A 20,291-nucleotide genomic window follows, 5' to 3' on the forward strand; every position below is an offset into this window, starting at 1 on the left:
AAAAAAGTTAAAATCATTTAACATAAAAAATAAATTTTAAAATTAATATGTTTTTATAAATAAGCTTTTATACTGAGATTTAAAATTAATTACTTCTATTTATTTATTATTTAATGATCATTTAAATTATTTATTTATAAATATAGTTATTAATAACATTATTTTCATTAAAAAAATCTAATAATCAAAACAGTATAAAATATAAATATAATACAATATTTAGAAAGATAATCAGCTATGTTTATAATTGATTATTTATATCAATATTACATATGAAATTTTGTAGTATTTTTTTTTCGTTATTTCAAATGGAAATTAATAATGTTTTTCTCTTCTATTTTCATATTTGTTCTTAATTTTCATTGTTTTTTTTCGCGTTTTCTCTTTTATTCTTTTTTCAAAATATTAACAAAGTCGCAATATGTTTTATATTGATTTCTTATTTTTAAAATGGTGAATTGATTACCTAAAGTTAGTCACCATGAAAGAAAAGGCATGGGGCAAGGGTGTCATGAGACATTGACATCTTCACCAACAAAATGTTTAAAGTTTCTTGTAGTGGTGGGGTTGGTTGGTTCAACCACTCCCTGGGTCCCACTCACCAACCCAATTAACCTAACACACTTCTCTCCCTCTCTCTATTTCTTTCAACTCACCTTCCACACAGCTACACACACAAAAATGGCACCGGAACCATCATCGGAGGTTCCCCCAAACTTCTGGGGCCACATGCCGGAAGAGGAATACTACACCTCCCAAGGCGTCCGCAACACCAAGTCCCAGTTCCAAACCCCCAATGGCAAAATCTTTACACAATCCTTCCTCCCTCTCCACCAACCCATCAAAGCCACCGTCTTTATGACCCACGGTTACGGCTCCGACACCGGTTGGCTCTTCCAGAAAATATGTATCAGCTTCGCAAACTGGGGTTACGCTGTCTTCGCCGCCGACCTCCTCGGCCACGGCCGCTCCGAAGGCCTCCGCTGCTACCTCGGCGACATGGAGACCGTCGCCGCCACGTCCCTCTCCTTCTTCCTGGACGTCCGCCGCAGCGAGTCTTACAAAACCCTCCCCGCATTCCTCTTCGGCGAGTCAATGGGGGGCTTAGCGACGATGCTAATGTACTTCCAATCAGATCCGGGGACGTGGACGGGCCTGATTTTCTCGGCGCCGCTTTTCGTTATCCCCGAGGATATGAAACCGAGCAAGGTGCATTTGTTCATGTACGGTCTGTTGTTCGGTTTGGCTGACACGTGGGCAGCGATGCCTGATAACAAGATGGTGGGAAAGGCGATTAGGGATCCTGAGAAGTTGAAGGTTATAGCTTCGAATCCTCGGAGGTACACGGGCCCACCTAGGGTGGGAACCATGCGGGAGCTTCTGAGGGTGACGCAGTATGTGCAAGATAATTTCTCCAAAGTGACGGCACCGTTTTTCACCGCTCACGGAACTGCTGACGGCGTTACGTGCCCTTCGTCGTCCAAGCTGCTTTACGAGAAGGCTTCCAGTGAGGATAAGACGTTGAAGCTTTATGATGGGATGTATCATTCCTTGATCCAGGGCGAGCCTGATGAGTCTGCCAACCTTGTGTTGGGGGACATGAGACAATGGATTGATGATAGGGTTCGAAGATATGGTTCCCAATAGATTAAGTAAATTACATGATTAATGGAATTGCTGTTGTTGTGGACAATGTGACATGTAAAAATGCGACAAATTTGGGAGAAGATTGCTGAACTGATGATCTTGGTGGAGAAAAATTGTTGACTTGATATATAAACTCAATCTTGTTATTTTAAAAATAATACTAACTTGCACATGTATAACTTCTATTCTAAATGAAATTTTCAAGAGTTATGATACAGTTAATTTTTTTCAAGAATACTTATAATAGAGTAATTTATAAAATTTTAGAAATAATAAATAAAATACATAATTATTTTAAGAATTTGACTCTGACTATTCAAATGCATAACCAATTAAAACTAAAACAGTAGATATACTATAAGATAGCAGAGATAAAAGTAATCAAAATAATATAACTATTTAAGCAAATAATTAAAGTACATATAATAAAGTTACTTAGCTATTTATTTGTTTAATAAATAAATTAAGACTTATAAAAGGAATCAGGGAGGTAATAAAAAGAAGTCGTATAACCTGATCTCATGCACAAGCCTACAAGTTGTTGCTTGTTTAAACTCTTGTCAGACACATTAGTATATATAAGTGGATTAAACAAAGCAATATGGGACAAAACTTTTTAAAATACTTTAAAATAAAGCCAAAAACAACCACGACCAAAAGAAAGAACAGCAATGAAATATTCCAATAATCAGTATTAACACACTGCAACGCAAGACGGAAGCGAAGGAAAAAAAAAGCAGGAAAAGCAAGCTTTCTATACGATGTTCCCTTGTATTTACATTTGTCGCAATATACAAAAGAATGACACAAGCAATAACTAATCTAAAATATATATTTCTTTGGAGGCATATACAAAAAGGGCGTCGAAATTAATTGGGATGTGTTCTGTACGAATAAGAATCCTCCGGAAAACAAAAAGACGAACCTGGTAAATCTATTGGAGTTTCAAGGTTGAGCAAAGGCTTTAGTCTTCTATGAACCTCATTACTCAGAAAATTGATTTCCTCAACAGTCATGAGAAAAGCAGATTTGCAAGTCTCCTCATCTTTGAACGACAAAGTCCATCTGCCATCTACCGAAGCTTTTGTTTTCTTTTTCCGAAAGTCTTTGAAGTGAACAGGATTTACAAAAGGTAAAGAGGAAGTCCGAATCTGCAAGTGTAACCACGTTGCATGATTGTCATCAATCCTGGGCTATACAAAAAGAGGACAACTTTGATAAGAAGGTTACTATATAATCAGGGTAAAAATAATCATAAATTTTCAAAATACATCAATGGTTTGGCTTTGTATCATCACCACCAGAATAAATCGAGAAAACTATGAAAAAAAAATATTTGACACAATATTTCAAGTTTAAAACACCAGTCAGTAATATAGGTAATTAAGTTAAAAAACAGTAATTCATCAATCAATTGAGAATCATTTATCCCAAGCTGAAAATAATTATCTAAGAATTTTTTTTATTCTATTTTTTCAAAATGACTTTGCATCATAATTGTCAGATTTAAAAGAAATGTTTCAAAACCAAATGAAATTAACTCAAGACAGATTCAAAGGAAAAAAAATATACATACATTGCACCCAGCCAAAGGGGCAACAGACCGAACCACTCCATGAGACTTCTTCAGTGGCAATTCTTCTGCAACAACAAGCCACCCAGAAATTCCTAAAGATATTGCTAGAAAGTACACATGAAGCTCTTTTCCCTTCTCGAAAGCTATCCTACAAGGCAGGGCATTGCCTGCAAATGGTAAATGAATAAGAGAATTTTATGAAAATAGAAAGGATCCCAGAAAGATTAGAGCTAACTGCTGTTTCATAATGATCTAAGCTAATTTAAACTACTCAAAACATAATTAACTTATTACAAGAGAGCTTTAAACATAAATTAAATTGTCTTCAAATTATCTTCCAATATTTGCTTGAGATTACTTTGTCATCATGAAATTTTGAACTCAATTCTTCCTCTTTTGCCAACAAAATTAGTTGATTGCAGACTAAAGATAATAGCCTGATGTTGCTCCATGGACCACAAAGGAATAACATGTGACAACCTAACAGAAGAAAACCTCCAAATACACATACAATCAAAAAGACCCACAAAGAAAAAAAAGTAACACTAAGGAAAACTGTAATTAGTGATAATTATTATTTAGAAGAGACCACCATTTTCTTCAAACTTCAAATAGGTGGAATTTAAATATTAGCTGCCTGCTGTCAGGTTTATTGCCAGAAATCAATAAATATGTGGTTTAAGTAACCCTTTTAATATGTGATAATGACATGAAGGCTCACAATATATTTTTCCACTTTAGTTTCAAAATCATCCCTTCAACCTAATACTTTGTAACACAATCAGTTCCTATATGCACTGAACCACTACAGCCTACAGACATGCCCATGTTCAGAAGTACAGAAGAGAGAAAATCCTTTCACACATGGCCAATGCCCATTTTAGACACTTCAAAAAAAGTCAGTATGACAATGTTAGTTTACTTTGATACAATAGAATTTATTAAGGAAGAAAATGAGATATAAAACAACATGATAAGGTATCCTCAAAAACTAAACAAAGAAAAGAAAAAGAGAAAATCAGAGTCTAAGCATGAAACACCAAACAATGCACACCAGTCACTCCAAGTCCCTCATGACTGTCTACACCAGCTTTCTCTCTTTGTTGTCACTTGTCTTTTCATTAATTGGTATAAAGTTGGTACTTGTTACTATTTGATTGATTAGACTATTAACTTTGGCAATGTACTTGGATTGGGTTCTCAGAAAATCCTTTGCAGCTGAGATTACAACTGAGATGTTTTTCTCCTCACTCTTTTTATTTCTACCCTCCCCTTTTTCCCTCCTTATTCTCTTCTTCCTTCTTTTTATTCTTCTGTTCATCCTAAAGCAAAGAATAAATCTCAAATTAAGTAAAACCATTGTAGAGAGTAGAAGAAACTGCAGTTCACATCACTGACCGAGGCTGACTTCAGTTCCTGCCTTTGGGCCTGACACGTCAATCCCAGAACCTTGGGCGCGACAGTTTGCAGGGAGATCACCAGGAGGGTAAATCAGTGGTTGCTCTGATAAAGTTCTGCCAAGAGTGAATATCTGAAGCTGGTGCAGTAGTACAAATACCTAAATGGGAAAATGACAACAAAAAGATCTTCATCATATAAAGCTACACATTAATACACAACCCAGGAAGAAACAGAATAGAGAACTCCAATTCACATTTTTATGCCACACTGCACTTTTAAAAAAAAAAAAAAAGCCTGTCGGGGCAGGGAGCATAGAAAGAGGTACAGACCTTCACCAACTCATGCATTCTTTTACCAGCAGCAAAAGATGACCCCTCTGGAATATGACCTGCAGTGACAAGAATCAGAGGGATCACTCAAAAGGCTTCTCACTCTTCCCTCGTAGGAAAAATTAATTGAAACAGATACAAGCTTACCTCCTGAAGAAATCTTCCATGGTAGCAAAAGTATGCAATTTGGTTCTTTCCGAGGAGATGATGACTCCATTGCTACAGGTAGGAAAAAAAATTGTTCAAGAACATAAGTACAACTATCACAATCAAACAAGCAGAACAATGTGATATAAAAATTCACCTCTTTTGCACTTTCTCCATTCATCACAGAGAACAGAAATAAGTAAGTCGGACCAAATACCTCTAACCTCCTCTACAAGAGCAGAAGCATAACTCTTGTATGAAACCTGTATACAAAAGAATATTGATATAATTGCATTGGGAGATGAAAATGGTGCAGATGATACTAGTAGGACAGACAGACATTTTCATTTTCCATTACAATTGTTTCTACTAGATCATCTCTTTTGCACTCTCGATACATATTCTATTCATTAATTTCTACAAACAGCCTACTAATGTGACTATTCATGAACAAGGCATGATCTATCAAAAAGTACAATCTTCAGACAACACATTTATTATTTCTATAAATATTTATACTGATATCTTGTCTCCAATTACTCAGCTTTCTTAAAATATCTACTGGATTCCTACTGAAAACCATTGACTGAATTATGTAAATGGTTCAAATGATATCGGACCTTGATTGTACCAAGACATCTATATGGGAAATATAGAGGGCATAATGAGAGAAGGGTCCAAGAAGGGGAGGAGTTTGGGGAGGGGGGTAAGCACTAATTTTGAGGACTGATAATAGTACTCTTGACTTCCATATTTTTGTAAACACCACGTGATGACAAGAGAATGTATTCAGTTCTCAAGGGTGTTGCTAGAAAAGAAGCCCCATCCATTCTTACTTTCAGTAATTCAAGGTGATGGTTGTTGAATTCTGAAACACTGTAAGGAAGCAACTGACGCAAAAGCCATCCACCATCCCATAGTATCTCTGCAGATATATCAGAGCGACAACTGAGGCTCACTAATGCATTAATCACCTGAAAAAACAGAGGATTCATAATAAATCAAACATAACAAACTGCAAAGAAGCATTTGGTGAATAGTAGTTTTGGACAATGCTTGCAGCACCAAAACATGAATTTTTAAGTATTACTAAGAAGAAAATGGAAATGATGCCAATAACATTTCATCCTTTAAGGCCCAACAAGAAATAGTTTTAATGGCAAACGCATACATTTGGTATGAAGTCTTCTGAAATTTACACTAATATAAGAGGGCAATCCAGTACATGAGGCTACCAACTAGCGTGGTGCGGGAAGGTTAGATTCTTAGACACACATGACCTTACTCCACCAAGGAGAGACTATTTCCAGGATTTGAATTCAGGACCTTGAAGTCATAAGACGATATTTCCATTGTGCTAAAACTCTACCTCTGATAATTACTAATAAATGGTAAATTAAGTTCAATGAAAATTATCAAACTAAATTATTTCACAAAAAATATAAATGTATGCATGTATTTGCACACTAACAGATATACAATAACCACTTATCCTGAGTAAACAGTAAAAAATCTGGTAACTTCAGTTTTACATCGATAGTCTAAAAGTTTTTCACATTAAACTTTTACAGAATAATTTCGAAAAAAGTTAAAAATGTTTCATAAACTGCTTTGGTTTTGATCTATTGAGCACATATTCATAATACTATTATGAATTTAAGCAAAAAGGTTAGTGGAAAAATGTAATGTTAACTAAATTTAGAATAACAAATTGTTTGTGAAGAATAACTCAATACACTTTCCTCTACTTGTCTAAAATTAAGAAATACAGGAGAAGGAATATCTCTGCTCCTATGAGACAAGAAGGAAACTTTGGGAGGCAAGTATCCCAAGAACATGGACCTCCTTATCACACACAGAAGGAGGGAAATCGGCAGGCTCAATCTCACACCTCAACTTCTTGCGCATGAGCCCTCCAACACTTGGTACCCACTTTAAAGGAATAAGGAGAGTGTTGGTATATAAAGCCTTGAAAGAAATTGAACTAGCAGTGTGGAACTTTTGCTTTTCTTAAACACACAAAAACTACAACAATAATCAACTGACCTTGTTTTCCCACCATTGAGCCTAACAGTTAGGGTTCCATTATTTTAAATGAAAAGACAAACCTACTAACTGCAATGCAATCAAGGACTTTCACGAGGCACAGTGAAACTATAACAAAAAAATAACATATCAACATGACTCCACTATATACAACATTTACTTGAAATCTATGTATATGAGGACTTATTCCCGCATCAGAAGGCAGGAAAGATACTCCATACTGCTCCTGTAAAACATGGTAAACTTAAGAAAGTCAACCTTCAAGCAACATAGATTCCAAAATCTAAATAGATACTGGTTGTTAATATTAAATAAATCAACAATTGCTGTGAAAAGATGGAAGTTCAAACCTTGATCTTTTGATGATAGACATTGATATCAGTACCAATGCCATCCCTATTACTTTTAGATGAAAAAAGTTGTTCTTCGCCTGAACCCTCACCAACTAAAGCTTGCTGCACAAAACATGCAAAGCCAATTCACCAGAACTGAATTGATGGGCTTCAGGATTTTTCTCCTCTAGTAAGTTATCTCTATAAAAAGCCTAGCACATGTGACTTGTGTATGATCCAACTTCAAGGAAGTGCTTGAAATGTATACTGTTTTGTGTACATTTAGAGTAAATTTCTAGGTTCGATGTATAAAGAAAATATTGTTGTAACTAGAAAATAGTCTTCGCCTGAACCCTCACCAACTAAAGTTGCTGCACAAAATATGCAAAGCCAATTCACAATAACTGAATTGATGGGCTTCAGGATTTTTCTCCTCTAATAAGTTATCTCTATAAAAAGCCTAGCACATGTGACTTGTGTATGATCTAACTTCAAGGAAAGTGCTTAAAATGTATACTGTTTTGTGTACATTTAGAGTAAATTTCTAGGTTCAATGTCTAAAGAAAATATTGTTGTAATTAGAAAATGGTCTATTTATTATATTCATTGTATAAATATCAGGTTGGTGTTGTAGTTGAAATAAATGGTTTTACAAAAACCCACCCCCAAACTATGTACAAAAGCACACCATCAAATATTCATAAAATGAAAAAGATAAAAAATGGAAGAATACAGCTTACCAATAACAGTTTTTTATGTTGTTTTCGTTGTGGAAGAATTCCAAGCCCATCAAGCATTGATTCATCAAGTTCTACAGAACAATAAATACTACGTAAACAGAAAACAGTGCAACAGTAGGACACACAAAAATTCAATGAGACAACCTTTAGTTTGCAGCAGAATAGCAAGCACACTCAAAGAACCCAAAACTAGGACATCATTTCCTTTTGTTACATAAGCAAGCAAAACCTCCCTACATCAATCATAAAAGTCATTAGGAAAAACATGGAAAAGACTTCCTGTAAACGAAGTTTAACTCTCAAGTTAAAGTAGAACAAACACAAAAATATCAATTCAAGCCTACATAATCACCAAGTTACTACCTATTTCAGCATAGTTTTACTACTATTGTAAATATACCTTTCCTTTTTAGTTAAGTTATTGACAGCTATACTCTGTAACTATCTTACAGATATTCTTAGACAGTTACATTCTGTTAGTCTCTCCAGATCAGCTATACATAGCTGACTTCACTCTCTTGAACTGTGGCTTTTGATTCTCAAAAATAATACAGTTTCTCTTTATTCAAAAATGCTATCAGAGCAACATCATAACATTCTGATACTTTGGCTTTTGGTTTTCAATAATAAAATGATAAAACATAATTTTACTCCAATATTACCAAATAATTTACTGAAACATTTTTAATTCTGAGATAGAATCAGAAGGATGTACACAGTGTCATTTTCTTTTCTTATTCGGATAGCAAACAGCATTACATATTTCACTTGAATAACTTTTAGTCAGGGTAGTTTAAGCTGGCATGACATATTGATTGTTTCCAATTCTGGTGACAGACAGAAATACAAAAAGAAACTAATATATCTAACTTATTACATATAGTAAGAAAAAACACAAGTTATGTAACAAAAAATGGGGTTTTACCTTAAAGACAAATTTGAACTGGTACAATCATTTTGCACTAGAATACCATCTGAATGAAAACCTGAAGAACTAAAAGAATGTGGAATACTAAACATTGTGTCTTGTCTCCCACTTGGTGAGATTATCACTATCTAACCCTTGGCATTCAGATGTAAAATCATGATCAGATATAAAGCAATTGAAATTACCCTGAGAACTATTTGTAAAGGCCTTTGAGGGATAAAAGAGAGCAGCAGCAATGGTGTTTGCCAAATCTTTGATTTTGACAATCCTCAGGATGCAACAAAGTAAGTATAGAGAAGGGGCAGCACCGTGTTGCATGTCCTATAATAATGCATATCAAACAATGATAAAGATATGTTGCATAATAAGAATCAAAATCTCTCCGGAATTTTTGAAGACCCTTGAACAAAGACAAAACTAGATTAAAAAAAATGACAAGGCCATAAAGTGAAGTTCATACATTATTGGGCATGACCCTTAGGGAAGGAAGAAGTAATGGGAATGTCAAAATCATCATAATGCCATCAGTAATCAGTCTCCCAACATCAGGAATTCCAGCAGAAACAACATCACTGAAGTAGTACAGATTATCCTCAATTTCATCTATAGCAGCAATAATTGCAGACATTGAATCTGGGCCCGGATTTCTGTCTCGGATTCAGGAACCACAATTGCATTTTCAGGGTGCAAGAGAATCTTAATGTAAAGTTCAAACAAAAGAGAAAAGAAATTGCTTACAGTTGTGTATCAGAAAGCAGTTTATTTAAATCCATGCTCTGCTTCCTAAAGAATGAAACCAGGTTTGAGAAGTAATCTTTGTGAGGAGTGCTGGTTATATATCTATTGACAGAGTCATCTCCAACTGAAAATTGTACAACAAATGTATTAGAAGAAAATTATAATTTTTGTCAGCATAAAAGTTGAGTTAATGTTTTCGTGAAGGAAATGATACGGACAAAAAAATTGCAGAAGAGGGCTTATGTAAAACAATAAAATCTCACCATGGTAGACATTAAGAGTGACAGTTCGTACTGCAGTGCGAACCATGCTCTCCTCGTGAAAAGCAAAGCGTATGGCCTCTACATACAGTGGAAATGAAACTACTTCGTCCTAAACACAGAAGATAGAGTGAACACATTTGGATAGCCCAAAACTAAAAGCAGAATAACATCCTCCACTGCCAAAAGAACAACAAAAACTATACTCAAAAGGTAAATGAATAACTACACACAAATGATCAAAGTATGAATATGAGAAAAACATTAATGATCTCATAAGATTTAATCATTAATGAGAAAAACTTGGAATATACAACAGATTTTTACTGTATTTATGCCTCACTTCCTATCTTATCTTTCTACTAATCAAGAAATTTTAATGATTTCTGTTCAAAGTACAAAAACCAGTATTATTTATCCACCTTATAAAATCAACATTTGAGAGCAAACACCTAGGGAACCCCACTACTATATTTGCAATCCCAATGATAAGAACATCAGGCCCACTAACCAATGGTTTTACAGACAACCTTTTAAAACTACTTTGAGGGCTATAATTGAAAAACATTAGAATAAAGAGAACATCAAACTTACACCATGAGTCTTCACAAGCAGTGAAACTGTATTCTTGTTCAATTTTCCACTTATTGCCCTTCAATAACCAAAAGACATGTAACAGAAAACTGATAAGAAATATTATAGAAAGGAGATGGGAAATGAACAAAAGCAAATATATACTGCCACCACAAAACAGATTCTATGAATGCAATCATCAACCACCAATCACCAGTTCAATAAATAAAATAACTTAAAGGTCAAAACGAACCTTAAAAAGGATATGTAGTACGACAGCAGCTCTTCATTTCGAAAGTCAAACGGGTAAGTAATCAAGTAATTTATATATTCATTACTGAACATATAGTCTGCCAAAAAACACCCAAAGAAGTTGGTTAACCCGCAACATTTGTACACCTCACTGAGAAACTAACGAAAGTCTAAATTCAATTTGGTTTTCAACTAACATATAGCATGTTCACTTTTTAGGTTCTGGACCATAATGCTCACTGTTTGCAGCAACTGAAGTGGAACGCTCACAGTCCTGGTAAGTTTCAGAACACGTATAAATTCACCCATGACTTGCTTTTCCATGAAGAATCTGTCACAAGCTAGGACACATTGAACTTCCAGCAAAACAAATATTACACCAATAAAAAGCATGAGCACCGAAGAACCTCACTCGAAAAAACTCGGGTCATGTTGGTCACCATATGTTATCAACTCCGCAATTGATCTCAGTGCCTCAATTACAAAACCCTTCCACACATAGCACAATTAAGAAAATTGGGAAAACCATGAAGAACATATCAAGGAAAGTTGACAGCAGAGACTAGCTAATCACATTCTTACCTTATTAACCTCATTAATAATTTGTACCTTCGTCAATTGATCGGTTAAGTACCTTAATAGTGAAAACCAAGAAAACAGTAATCAATAATCAATGGTGATAACTTGGGCAAATTTGAACGAAATGAAGTGAGACAAGATAGAGTAGTGACCTGAGTTGGTCCAGGGAGAAACGATCCCTGGATCTCCAGAAGGAATTCCACATTATAGAAGAATTAGACCTCGAAATAAAGCTTAATTGAACTTGAATTTGAATTCATTGTGCATCGAAACTGAAACTGCAGGATCCTTCGGAGCATCTTCATAGGAAGTGAGTGAATGCGGTTTGTGTGTAGAGACTAGGGTTCTTCCAAGATCGTGAGTTACCAAACACTTGATTTTGGATTTTGGAAGTACTTGCAGTAAAAGAACACTTACTCAACGATACTGAAGAAGGGGACTATACCTTCCTTACCAAAGTTACCGTAGGTATTCATATCTCATAATATATACTTCTTTTCATTTTTGTTAAATTCTATTTTACATAGTAGAACTCCAAATATAATTAAAGAATAATACATATCAGGATTAATTATTTATTTAGTCTCTTAATTTATTGATTTAGTTTATTTTGATCCATTTATTATTTTCTTATTTAATTTAATTTTCTAATTTTTTAAAAAATGTAATGTAATCAAGTTAACATTAACATGTCTATTCATATTACGTGTTAGTTTTTAAAATTTCTATATTTTATGTGTTACGTTATAATTGTCTTACATATAATTCGTGAAACTTTTAATTTTATTGTTTTTAATTAAAAAAATTGTCATGAGACAAGTTATGATTGTGTCATATGTTAAGATAATGGAGATGATTTTCAATTTAGTAATTTTTATCATCATTTAATTTTATTCTTTTCAATTTTTAATTTGAAACCAAATTAATAATTAAGCTTAATTACAATTTATATATCTACATTAAAATAAATTTTGAATTTATATATCAAATCACTACACCTAATTATTTAAATTATTTCGGATGCTGAAATAAATTTTAAAATAAGTATTCCAAAATATATTTTTAATCTATAAATAACTTTCAAAATACCTATTATGGAAACATTTTTTATATTTCGGAATGTATTTCCCAATCAAGAATATATTCCAAGTCTGAAAATACCTTTCATAACATCTTATACAGAATACAAAAATCTTATACCAAATTGGTATTTGGAAGTATATTTTCAAATCCAAAGAACATCCATTCTGAAAGTATTTTTCCAATTTTTTCTTTCATGTGCAACTCAAGAGTCCTACTCTTATTCTTGACCCAACACATGCAATGGATAAAACGTGGTAATAGGAAAAAAGTATGTTACAGAATGGTTAATTCGGGATGCGCGCACCCACTTTCAATGTCTTCTGCGCTTAGAATCATGGTGCATGGGGAGACACAATGTTGAGTAGGGCACAGTGCATGGGAAGGTGTTGTGTTTTGGAGAACAGTGAAGAAACAGAGGGTAGAGGGAGGAAGCTGCGACATAAATGGGGATTTAAAGTAGCAGCTCACTATGAGATGAAGAAAAATTGAGGTTCTTGAACTGGGCCATTTAAAGTAGTCCAAATCTCACAAAATAGACAGGCTTTTGTTTTCTGCACCTCTTTACTACTATCTGTACTCTCATAATTTTTAAAATGATTAATGATTTTTCAATGGTGTCGGTGAGCTTCCTGGAACAGTGAGTGTGTGCGGGTAAAATATAAACTCTAGAAAAACACGTAAAATGAATAGTTATTCGAACTCAAAATAAGAGCTTTCAAAACAAAGCAGAAGTTATTTGAAAGCTTTTTTAGTTTTAAAACCACTTTTAAAACTAACGAAATGTTTGTTGGAAAAAGAAATTTAATCTTTCGAAAATCTGAATGCTGGAAAGCATGTTTTTCGTGCTTGATTTACTTCTCAAGAGATAATATTTTCAAGAAACATATACACTAAGACTTATTTTTAACTAAATTTTTCAAAAACCAATGTTACGAAATAAATAGGTGGTAACTTTCTTGAATAAAATTAAATTTTACTGAAAAATATATCTTGATAATAAACTAAAAACAATTTACAAAAATAATGTACTACTTATCAGCGTTAAGGATTTTTTTTTTTTCAATGATTGATTTTATAAGAGGAAGTAGATGAATTCGAATAGACTTAAAAGATGAAGTATTTTTTTTTTCCTTTTAACAGAGTTGAAAACTATGATAAAGTAAATTTAGAATGAAACATATGAAAATTTGTGAAGAATTTTATTGATCTGACAAATTAAAAAATAATTAATTAAAATATAAAATTATTATTTTTCGTTATAATAAAAAATAATATATTATTAATATTATATTATTATTATATACTTTTGTTATTTATTATATTATTATTATATGTTATTTTTTATCATTATATATATATATATATATATATATATATATTCATTTATTATATATATAAATATATATATTATTATATTATAATATTAAGCATATATAAACCATAGAATTGATTCCAAAAAACAAGGAATCGATTATTAGTATGTTTAGTTTGACGTTATAATTGATTTTCAAAATATATATATATATATATATATATATATATATATATATATATATATATATATATATATATATATATATTATTGTAATATTATACATATATAAACCATAGAATTATTCCAAGAAACAAGAAATCGATCCCCTATTATTAGTGTGTTTGGTCTAGTATCAGATTAATGTATAATTGATTTTTTTTTTAAACTATATATGTTTGATTTCAAATTCAGTTTTAAATTAAAAAATTAATGTGAATGCAAAACAAATAATATTAATTTCTATGTCGAATAAAGTGCTTCGGCCAAATAAACATACACTTTATATCTATAATAATATATAAAGAGGATATCTTTTTGTATTCACATTTCGATATTCTAATTTTATCCATAATTATTATTTTAAACCCTAATTATTTTATCAATAGTTTACTTCTAACCGTTAGCCTAAAAACCTCTTTTGTCTCTTTTGTCTTCAACAGTTGTTTTAAAAATTTCTCTTATGTACATATTTTATTTTTTTAATTTTACATTTAACAACTATTTTAAAAATTCATTATATATTATTTGATGAACTGAATCGAACAGAACCAAATCGAATTGAACTGAATTGAACCGAACCGAACCGCATTGAACCAAACCAAACCAAACCAAATTGAACTAAACTGAACCGGACCAGACCGAACCGAACTGGACCGGACCGAACCGAGCCACACTAAACCAAATTGAACCACACTGAACTGAATCAAACCTAACTACTTTGAACCGAACCGAACCGCAATGAACCGGACCAAACTGAACCGAATTGAACTGAAATTAAATACTCTTTATTTTTGTTGAATTTTAAAACACCTTCATTAAAAGAGGAGAAAATTTAAGGACAAATTTTACACTTTTATAAATAATTAATATAAAGCAAAAGGAGAGTTGTTTTGTAATATGCGTAAAAAATATAACACCCAAAAGCTTTTTCAGCATCAACACCACAATTGTTAGGTCCCTCTTCAGAAATTGAAACATAATGTTTTTCCCCAAATTAAATATAGCAAGTGTATAAACAATAACATAAACAAATTGTATACTTTCAATAAAAACAACATTCAAAGGACAAGCTTAAATTGGTTTATATTACCTTTCACGTAAATAATTGTTTTGTCAAAGTGGAGAACATAGAGTTCCGAAATTGGTAAAAACCTAAATATTTAAGAAAAATATTATAAAACGATGAAAAAAAATTGAAATGGGAGTAGTGAAGCATTGAGTACAAAAAAATGAGAAAAATGCAAAAGACATATAAAAGAAAGATAAAATATCAGTTATAATTAAGGTTCAAAAAAAGAGATATCCGTTGGGTGTGAGGTGTTAGAATTGCACGGAATGTGGTAAGGTGGGATGACAAGAGCAAGGCAGCATGACCTTATATAATAGTGACGGGATGAGAAGTTCACGATTATTGTGTCAATGGTGATGACTGAATTAAAAAATGGAGTGTGCGCGGTGTTTAGGATAAGAGGTCATTGAAGAAAAATGAGAAAATAAAATATATAATTCAATTAGTGAGCAGTTAACCGATAGAAGTTCATTTTTAAAAAAATAAACGATAAAACAATACTGCTTAATTTTTATTAATTTCTTTTTACTTTAATATTTATTTTTTGTTATAAATAGCTTAGTTTTTTTTTTTTGTACTTTAATATAATACAAATAATCATAGCTAAGTTTAGTTAGATTAATTTTTTTCATCTATAACAATATATAAAGAGGATACCCTCTTTTGTGTCCATATTTCGTTATTCTAATTTTATCCTTAATTATTATTTTAAAAACTAATTATTTTATCAATAGTTTACTTTGAATCGTTATCCTAAAAACCTCTTATGTCTTCAACAGTTATTTTAAAAACTTCTCTTATGTACATATCTTATTTTTTTAATTTTACATCTAACAACTATTTTAAAAATTCATTATATATTCTTTATTAAATTAAATTGAACAGAACCAAATCATATTGAACTTAACCAAACTGAACCGAACCATACCAAACCGGACCAGACCTGACCGAACTAGACCTGACCGATCCAAACTGCACTAAACTAAACCGAACCAAACCACACTAAACCGAACCGGACCAGACCAAACTGAACAGAACCGCACTGAACCAAATCAAATCGGACCAGACCAAACCGAACCAAACCACACTAAACCGAACCAAATCACACGAACCGAACCACACTAAACCAAACCTAATCACATTGAACTGAACCGAACCGGATCGAACCGAACTAAAACTAATTGAACTGAACCAAATTGAACTGAACATAAATACTCTTTACTTTTGCTGAATTTTAAAACACCTTCAAAAAAAGAGGGAAAAATTTAAGGAAAAATTTTACACTTTCATAATTAATTAATATAAAAGCAAAATGAGAGTCGTTTTGTAATGTGAGTAAGAAATGTCACATCCAAAAGTTTTGTCAACACCAATACCACAATCATGAGGTCCCTCTTAAACGATTGAAACATAATGTTTTTCCCCAAATTAAATATAGCAAGTGTATAAATAATAACATAAACTTAAAATGTTTGTATTCACCTTTCACGTAAATAACTATTTTTGTCAAAGTGGATAACATAGAGTTCCAAAATTGGTAAAAGCTTAAATATTTAAGAAAAATTTCATAAGATGATGAAAAGAATTAATTTTTTTTTACTTTAATATTTAATTTTTATTATAAACAATTTGGTTTTTTTTGTTACTTTAATATAATATAGATAATCATAGTTAAATTTAGTTAGATTAATTTTTTTCATCTATAACAATACATAGAGAGAATACCCTCTTTTGTGTCCATATTTCGTTATTCTAATTTTACCCTTAATTATTATTTAAAAACTAATTATTTTATAAATATTTTACTTTTAACTGTTAGCCTAAAAACCTCTTTTGTCTTCAACAGTCAGTTGTTTTAAAAACTTCTCTTATGTACATATTTTATTTTTCTAATTTTACATTTAACAACTATTTTAAAAATTCATCATATATTCTTTATTGTACTGAACTGAACCGAACCAAATTGAACTGAATTGAACCAGACCAGACTGAACCGAACTGAACAACATTGAACCAAACCGAACCGGACCAGACTAGACCAAACCGAATCGAACCAAACCGAACCGCATTGAACCGAACCAAACTGAACCAAACCGAACCGCCCTGAACTGAACCGAACCGAACCGAACCGAACTGAACTTAAATACTCTTTAGTTTTGCTGAATTTTAAAAGATTTTTTCAAAAAAGGATGAGGAAATTTAAGGAAAAATTGTACACTTTCATAATTAATTAGTATAGAGCAAAAGGAGAGTGATGAGTGCGTATTTTTGCCCTCAGTCAGTGTTTAATTCTGGGTATTTAATTGAATTTGTGTGTTTAAAGATTGATTTAATTGGAATTTCCTATAATTGGGTTTATTGAGCATGAGGTACAAAAGCATGTTAAAAATAGCTTTTTAGTTGCATAAATTTTCTTTGGATATTTTGAAGTGTGTTAGTGTAGTTGCAGCTAAGTTGAGCTCATGGAGGTGTGGAAATAAATTGATTAAAGCTTCATGATACCTTAAAGATAAATCCAAGAATAGGAAATTATCAAAATCACAAAAATCCAAGCCAAGCATTCCATGAAGACGACAAGAAAAGCTTGAAAAAGTGAAGAAGTTTGGCTAAGGCAAGAAGAGAGCAACAAAAAATTGGACCTTGCGATTTTCTTTATCTTTATGATAGAAGATAATTTGGGAAAAATATATCTTAGATATTTTATTTGATATTTTTAAATAATTATCTTATTTAATTATATCATAAAATATTAAAAGATAATAACTACCAAATCTTTTTAAATATGACAAGATCTTCTTGAATCTTTTTAGTTCCACAACAAACAAAAATATCTTGAAGATATTGGATTATTTAGAAGATAATTTAAGGAGATTGCAAAATGTTGATTTGGAAAATTAATACAAATACTAATTGGTGATAATTTATCATATATCTTTAATTAATTAATTAATTTAATTATATTAGATATTGATATTATCAACCAATTATATTTGTCAAATAGTCTATATCTCTCCAAATATTTTTAAATATTTATCTTTATCTTTATTTTAAAAGATATTTGAGAGATTTTAGCAACATAAAAGCCTAGTCCAATTCCTATATAAAGAGACCAAGGGAGAAGCAAAAAGAACAAGCTCGAGACTTCGGAGTTTTGGAACCCTTAGGGGTGCCTAATTTCGTTTCCTTTCTCTCTCTTTTCTTCTCTCTATTCTTCTTTTGTATTCCATGGATTGCTAAACTTCTTGGGTTGATTCCATTGTAATTTCATTATGGATTCTGAGGTTATAATGAAATAATTTCTTTGTTCTTTTTATTATTGTTGAGGTTTTCATTCATCTATGTCTTTTATCTTTGAATCACGTAAAAAGTAATGATTTTAAATCTATATGCATGTTGATCATATGAGTTCAAGGGTTTTTAAATTTAATTGAGACTTTACTTTGATTTTATTTAGAGACTTTCATGTGATTGAATGAGTTTTTACCAATAATTGAGACTTTACTTTGATTAAAGGTATTTACTCTAACTAAAATTAATTGAGACTTTACTTTGATTAATTAAGCTTTTTATTTGGTGAGGAGATAAAAGACTAGACATGATTAGGCATAGTAAATTTGATTGAGACTGTACTTTGATTGAATTTACTATGGATAATCTAAAGGTTCTCACTTTTAATTAAGACTGTACTTTGGTTAAAAGTGAGAACGTCAACAAATTAATTGAGACTTTACATTGATTAATTTGCAAATCTACAACAATAATTAATTGAGCAATAATATTTAGATAACCGATGATGAATCTATTTTGAAAAAGCAATGGAATCAATTTATTTTCCTTACTATTGTTTTTATTTCTTTTTATCATTTAAATTTTATTTCTATCTTTGTTTATCTTAATCTCCTATATTTTTTTATTTTATTTGACTAACTCATTTGTATAGTTTTATAAGAACTAATTTGTTAAAAATCAATTCCGTGTTCGTTGGGAGACGACTTTGGGTTACTTTACCCTTACTATTTTGTTGACTACTTTCTTAACAATACTGAAGTTGTTATAAGATAAGTAGTATTAATTTGATCGCGTTAACGACAGCGATATCAGAGAGTTGCTTTTGTAATGTGCGTAAAAAGTCTCACATCCAAAAGTTTTTTGAACACCAACACCGTAATTGTGAGGTCCTTCTTAAACAATTGAAACATAATGTTTTTCATCAAATTATATATAAAGTGTATAAACAATAACATAAACAAATTGTATACTTTCAATAAAAAAAAAAACATTCAAAGGACAAGATTAAATTGGTTTGTGTTCACCTTTCACACAAATAACTATTTTCTCAAAGTGGAGAATATAGAGTTTTGAAATTTGTCAAAGCCTAAATATTTAAGAAAAATATTATAAGACGATGAAAAAAAAAGTTGAAATGGGAGTAATGAAGCATTGAGTATAAAAACTGAGAAAAATGCAAAAGACATACAAGAGAATGATAAAATGTTAGTTAGAGTTAAGGTTCAAACAAAAACATATCAGTTGGATGAGTGTGAGGTGTTAGAATTGCAGTAAAGGTGGTAAGATGGGATGACGAAAGCAAGACGGCATGACCTTATATAGTAGTGACGGGGATGAGAAGCTCACAATCATTGTCACAATGGTGGTGATTGAATTAAAAAATAGAGTGTGTGCGGTGTTTAGGATAAGAGGCCATTGAAGAAAAATGAGAAAATAAAATACATAATTCAATTTGTGAGCAATTAACCGATAAAAGTTCAATTTTTTAAAAGTAAACGATAAAACAATATTGTTTAATTTTTAATCTTTTTTTACTTTAATATTTAATTTTTATTATAAATAGTTTAGTTATTTTTACTTTAATATTTAATTTTTTTATTTCACATATTTCCACGGTTCAAATTGATGTTGATTTAAAAGTATGAAAAAAAAATATTCAAACACTTGCATCAATTGTTTTTTCTATTAAATTATAATTTTTGTAAATTAAAGTATGATTTGTGCCGTATATATTTAAGTTTGTCAAAAAAATAATTTATATACATTGA

At 31.5% G+C, this 20,291-nt stretch overlaps 2 protein-coding genes across 3 annotated transcripts; one reads left to right on the plus strand and one right to left on the minus strand.

Annotated features, from left to right (window-relative positions):
* Positions 1–608: 608 nt before the first annotated feature.
* LYSOPL2 (lysophospholipase 2) lies at positions 609–1,805 on the plus strand. The gene has a single exon (XM_028060719.2). The coding sequence runs from the start codon at positions 682–684 to the stop codon at positions 1,645–1,647; it is 966 nt and encodes a 321-aa protein (XP_027916520.1). The 5' UTR covers positions 609–681; the 3' UTR covers positions 1,648–1,805.
* A 567-nt stretch (positions 1,806–2,372) lies between these two features.
* LOC114178136 (protein TRANSPARENT TESTA 9-like) lies at positions 2,373–12,006 on the minus strand. 2 transcript variants are annotated; one of them, XM_028063864.2, is made up of 22 exons: positions 11,701–12,006; positions 11,552–11,603; positions 11,382–11,458; positions 11,167–11,300; positions 10,971–11,067; positions 10,739–10,796; positions 10,148–10,256; positions 9,885–10,008; positions 9,607–9,793; positions 9,332–9,467; positions 9,144–9,204; positions 8,363–8,451; positions 8,219–8,289; positions 7,497–7,601; positions 7,307–7,372; positions 5,937–6,074; positions 5,258–5,363; positions 5,101–5,172; positions 4,954–5,012; positions 4,622–4,781; positions 3,224–3,390; positions 2,373–2,840 (listed from the first exon to the last, which is right to left on the minus strand). In XM_028063864.2, the coding sequence occupies exons 1-22, from the start codon at positions 11,751–11,753 to the stop codon at positions 2,517–2,519; spliced, it is 2,445 nt and encodes an 814-aa protein (XP_027919665.1). In that variant the 5' UTR covers positions 11,754–12,006; the 3' UTR covers positions 2,373–2,516. The 2 variants fall into 2 exon arrangements, with proteins under 2 accessions (XP_027919665.1, XP_027919666.1); XM_028063865.2 differs by lacking the exon at positions 11,701–12,006 and having other exon boundaries at positions 11,167–11,310.
* Between the last annotated feature and the right edge of the window lie 8,285 nt (positions 12,007–20,291).

Source organism: Vigna unguiculata, chromosome 3 (genome assembly GCF_037176805.1).
Source record: "Vigna unguiculata cultivar grain cowpea cultivar isolate G323 ecotype 2 chromosome 3, ASM3717680v1, whole genome shotgun sequence".
Taxonomy (NCBI): Eukaryota; Viridiplantae; Streptophyta; class Magnoliopsida; order Fabales; family Fabaceae; genus Vigna; species Vigna unguiculata.

What these genes read in the sequence shown, in the direction of transcription:
- LYSOPL2 (XM_028060719.2), top strand. Translation starts at nt 682, where the DNA reads ATGGCACCGGAACCATCATCGGAGGTTCCCCCAAACTTCTGGGGCCAC.
- LOC114178136 (XM_028063864.2), bottom strand. Translation starts at nt 11,753, where the DNA reads ATGTGGAATTCCTTCTGGAGATCCAGGGATCGTTTCTCCCTGGACCAA. An exon ending in CATGACCCGAGTTTTTTCGA is followed by an intron (nt 11,301 to 11,381) that starts GTGAGGTTCTTC and finishes AGCTTGTGACAG; the next exon opens with ATTCTTCATGGAAAAGCAAG. An exon ending in ATGGAGAAAGTGCAAAAGAG is followed by an intron (nt 5,173 to 5,257) that starts GTGAATTTTTAT and finishes TCCTACCTGTAG; the next exon opens with CAATGGAGTCATCATCTCCT.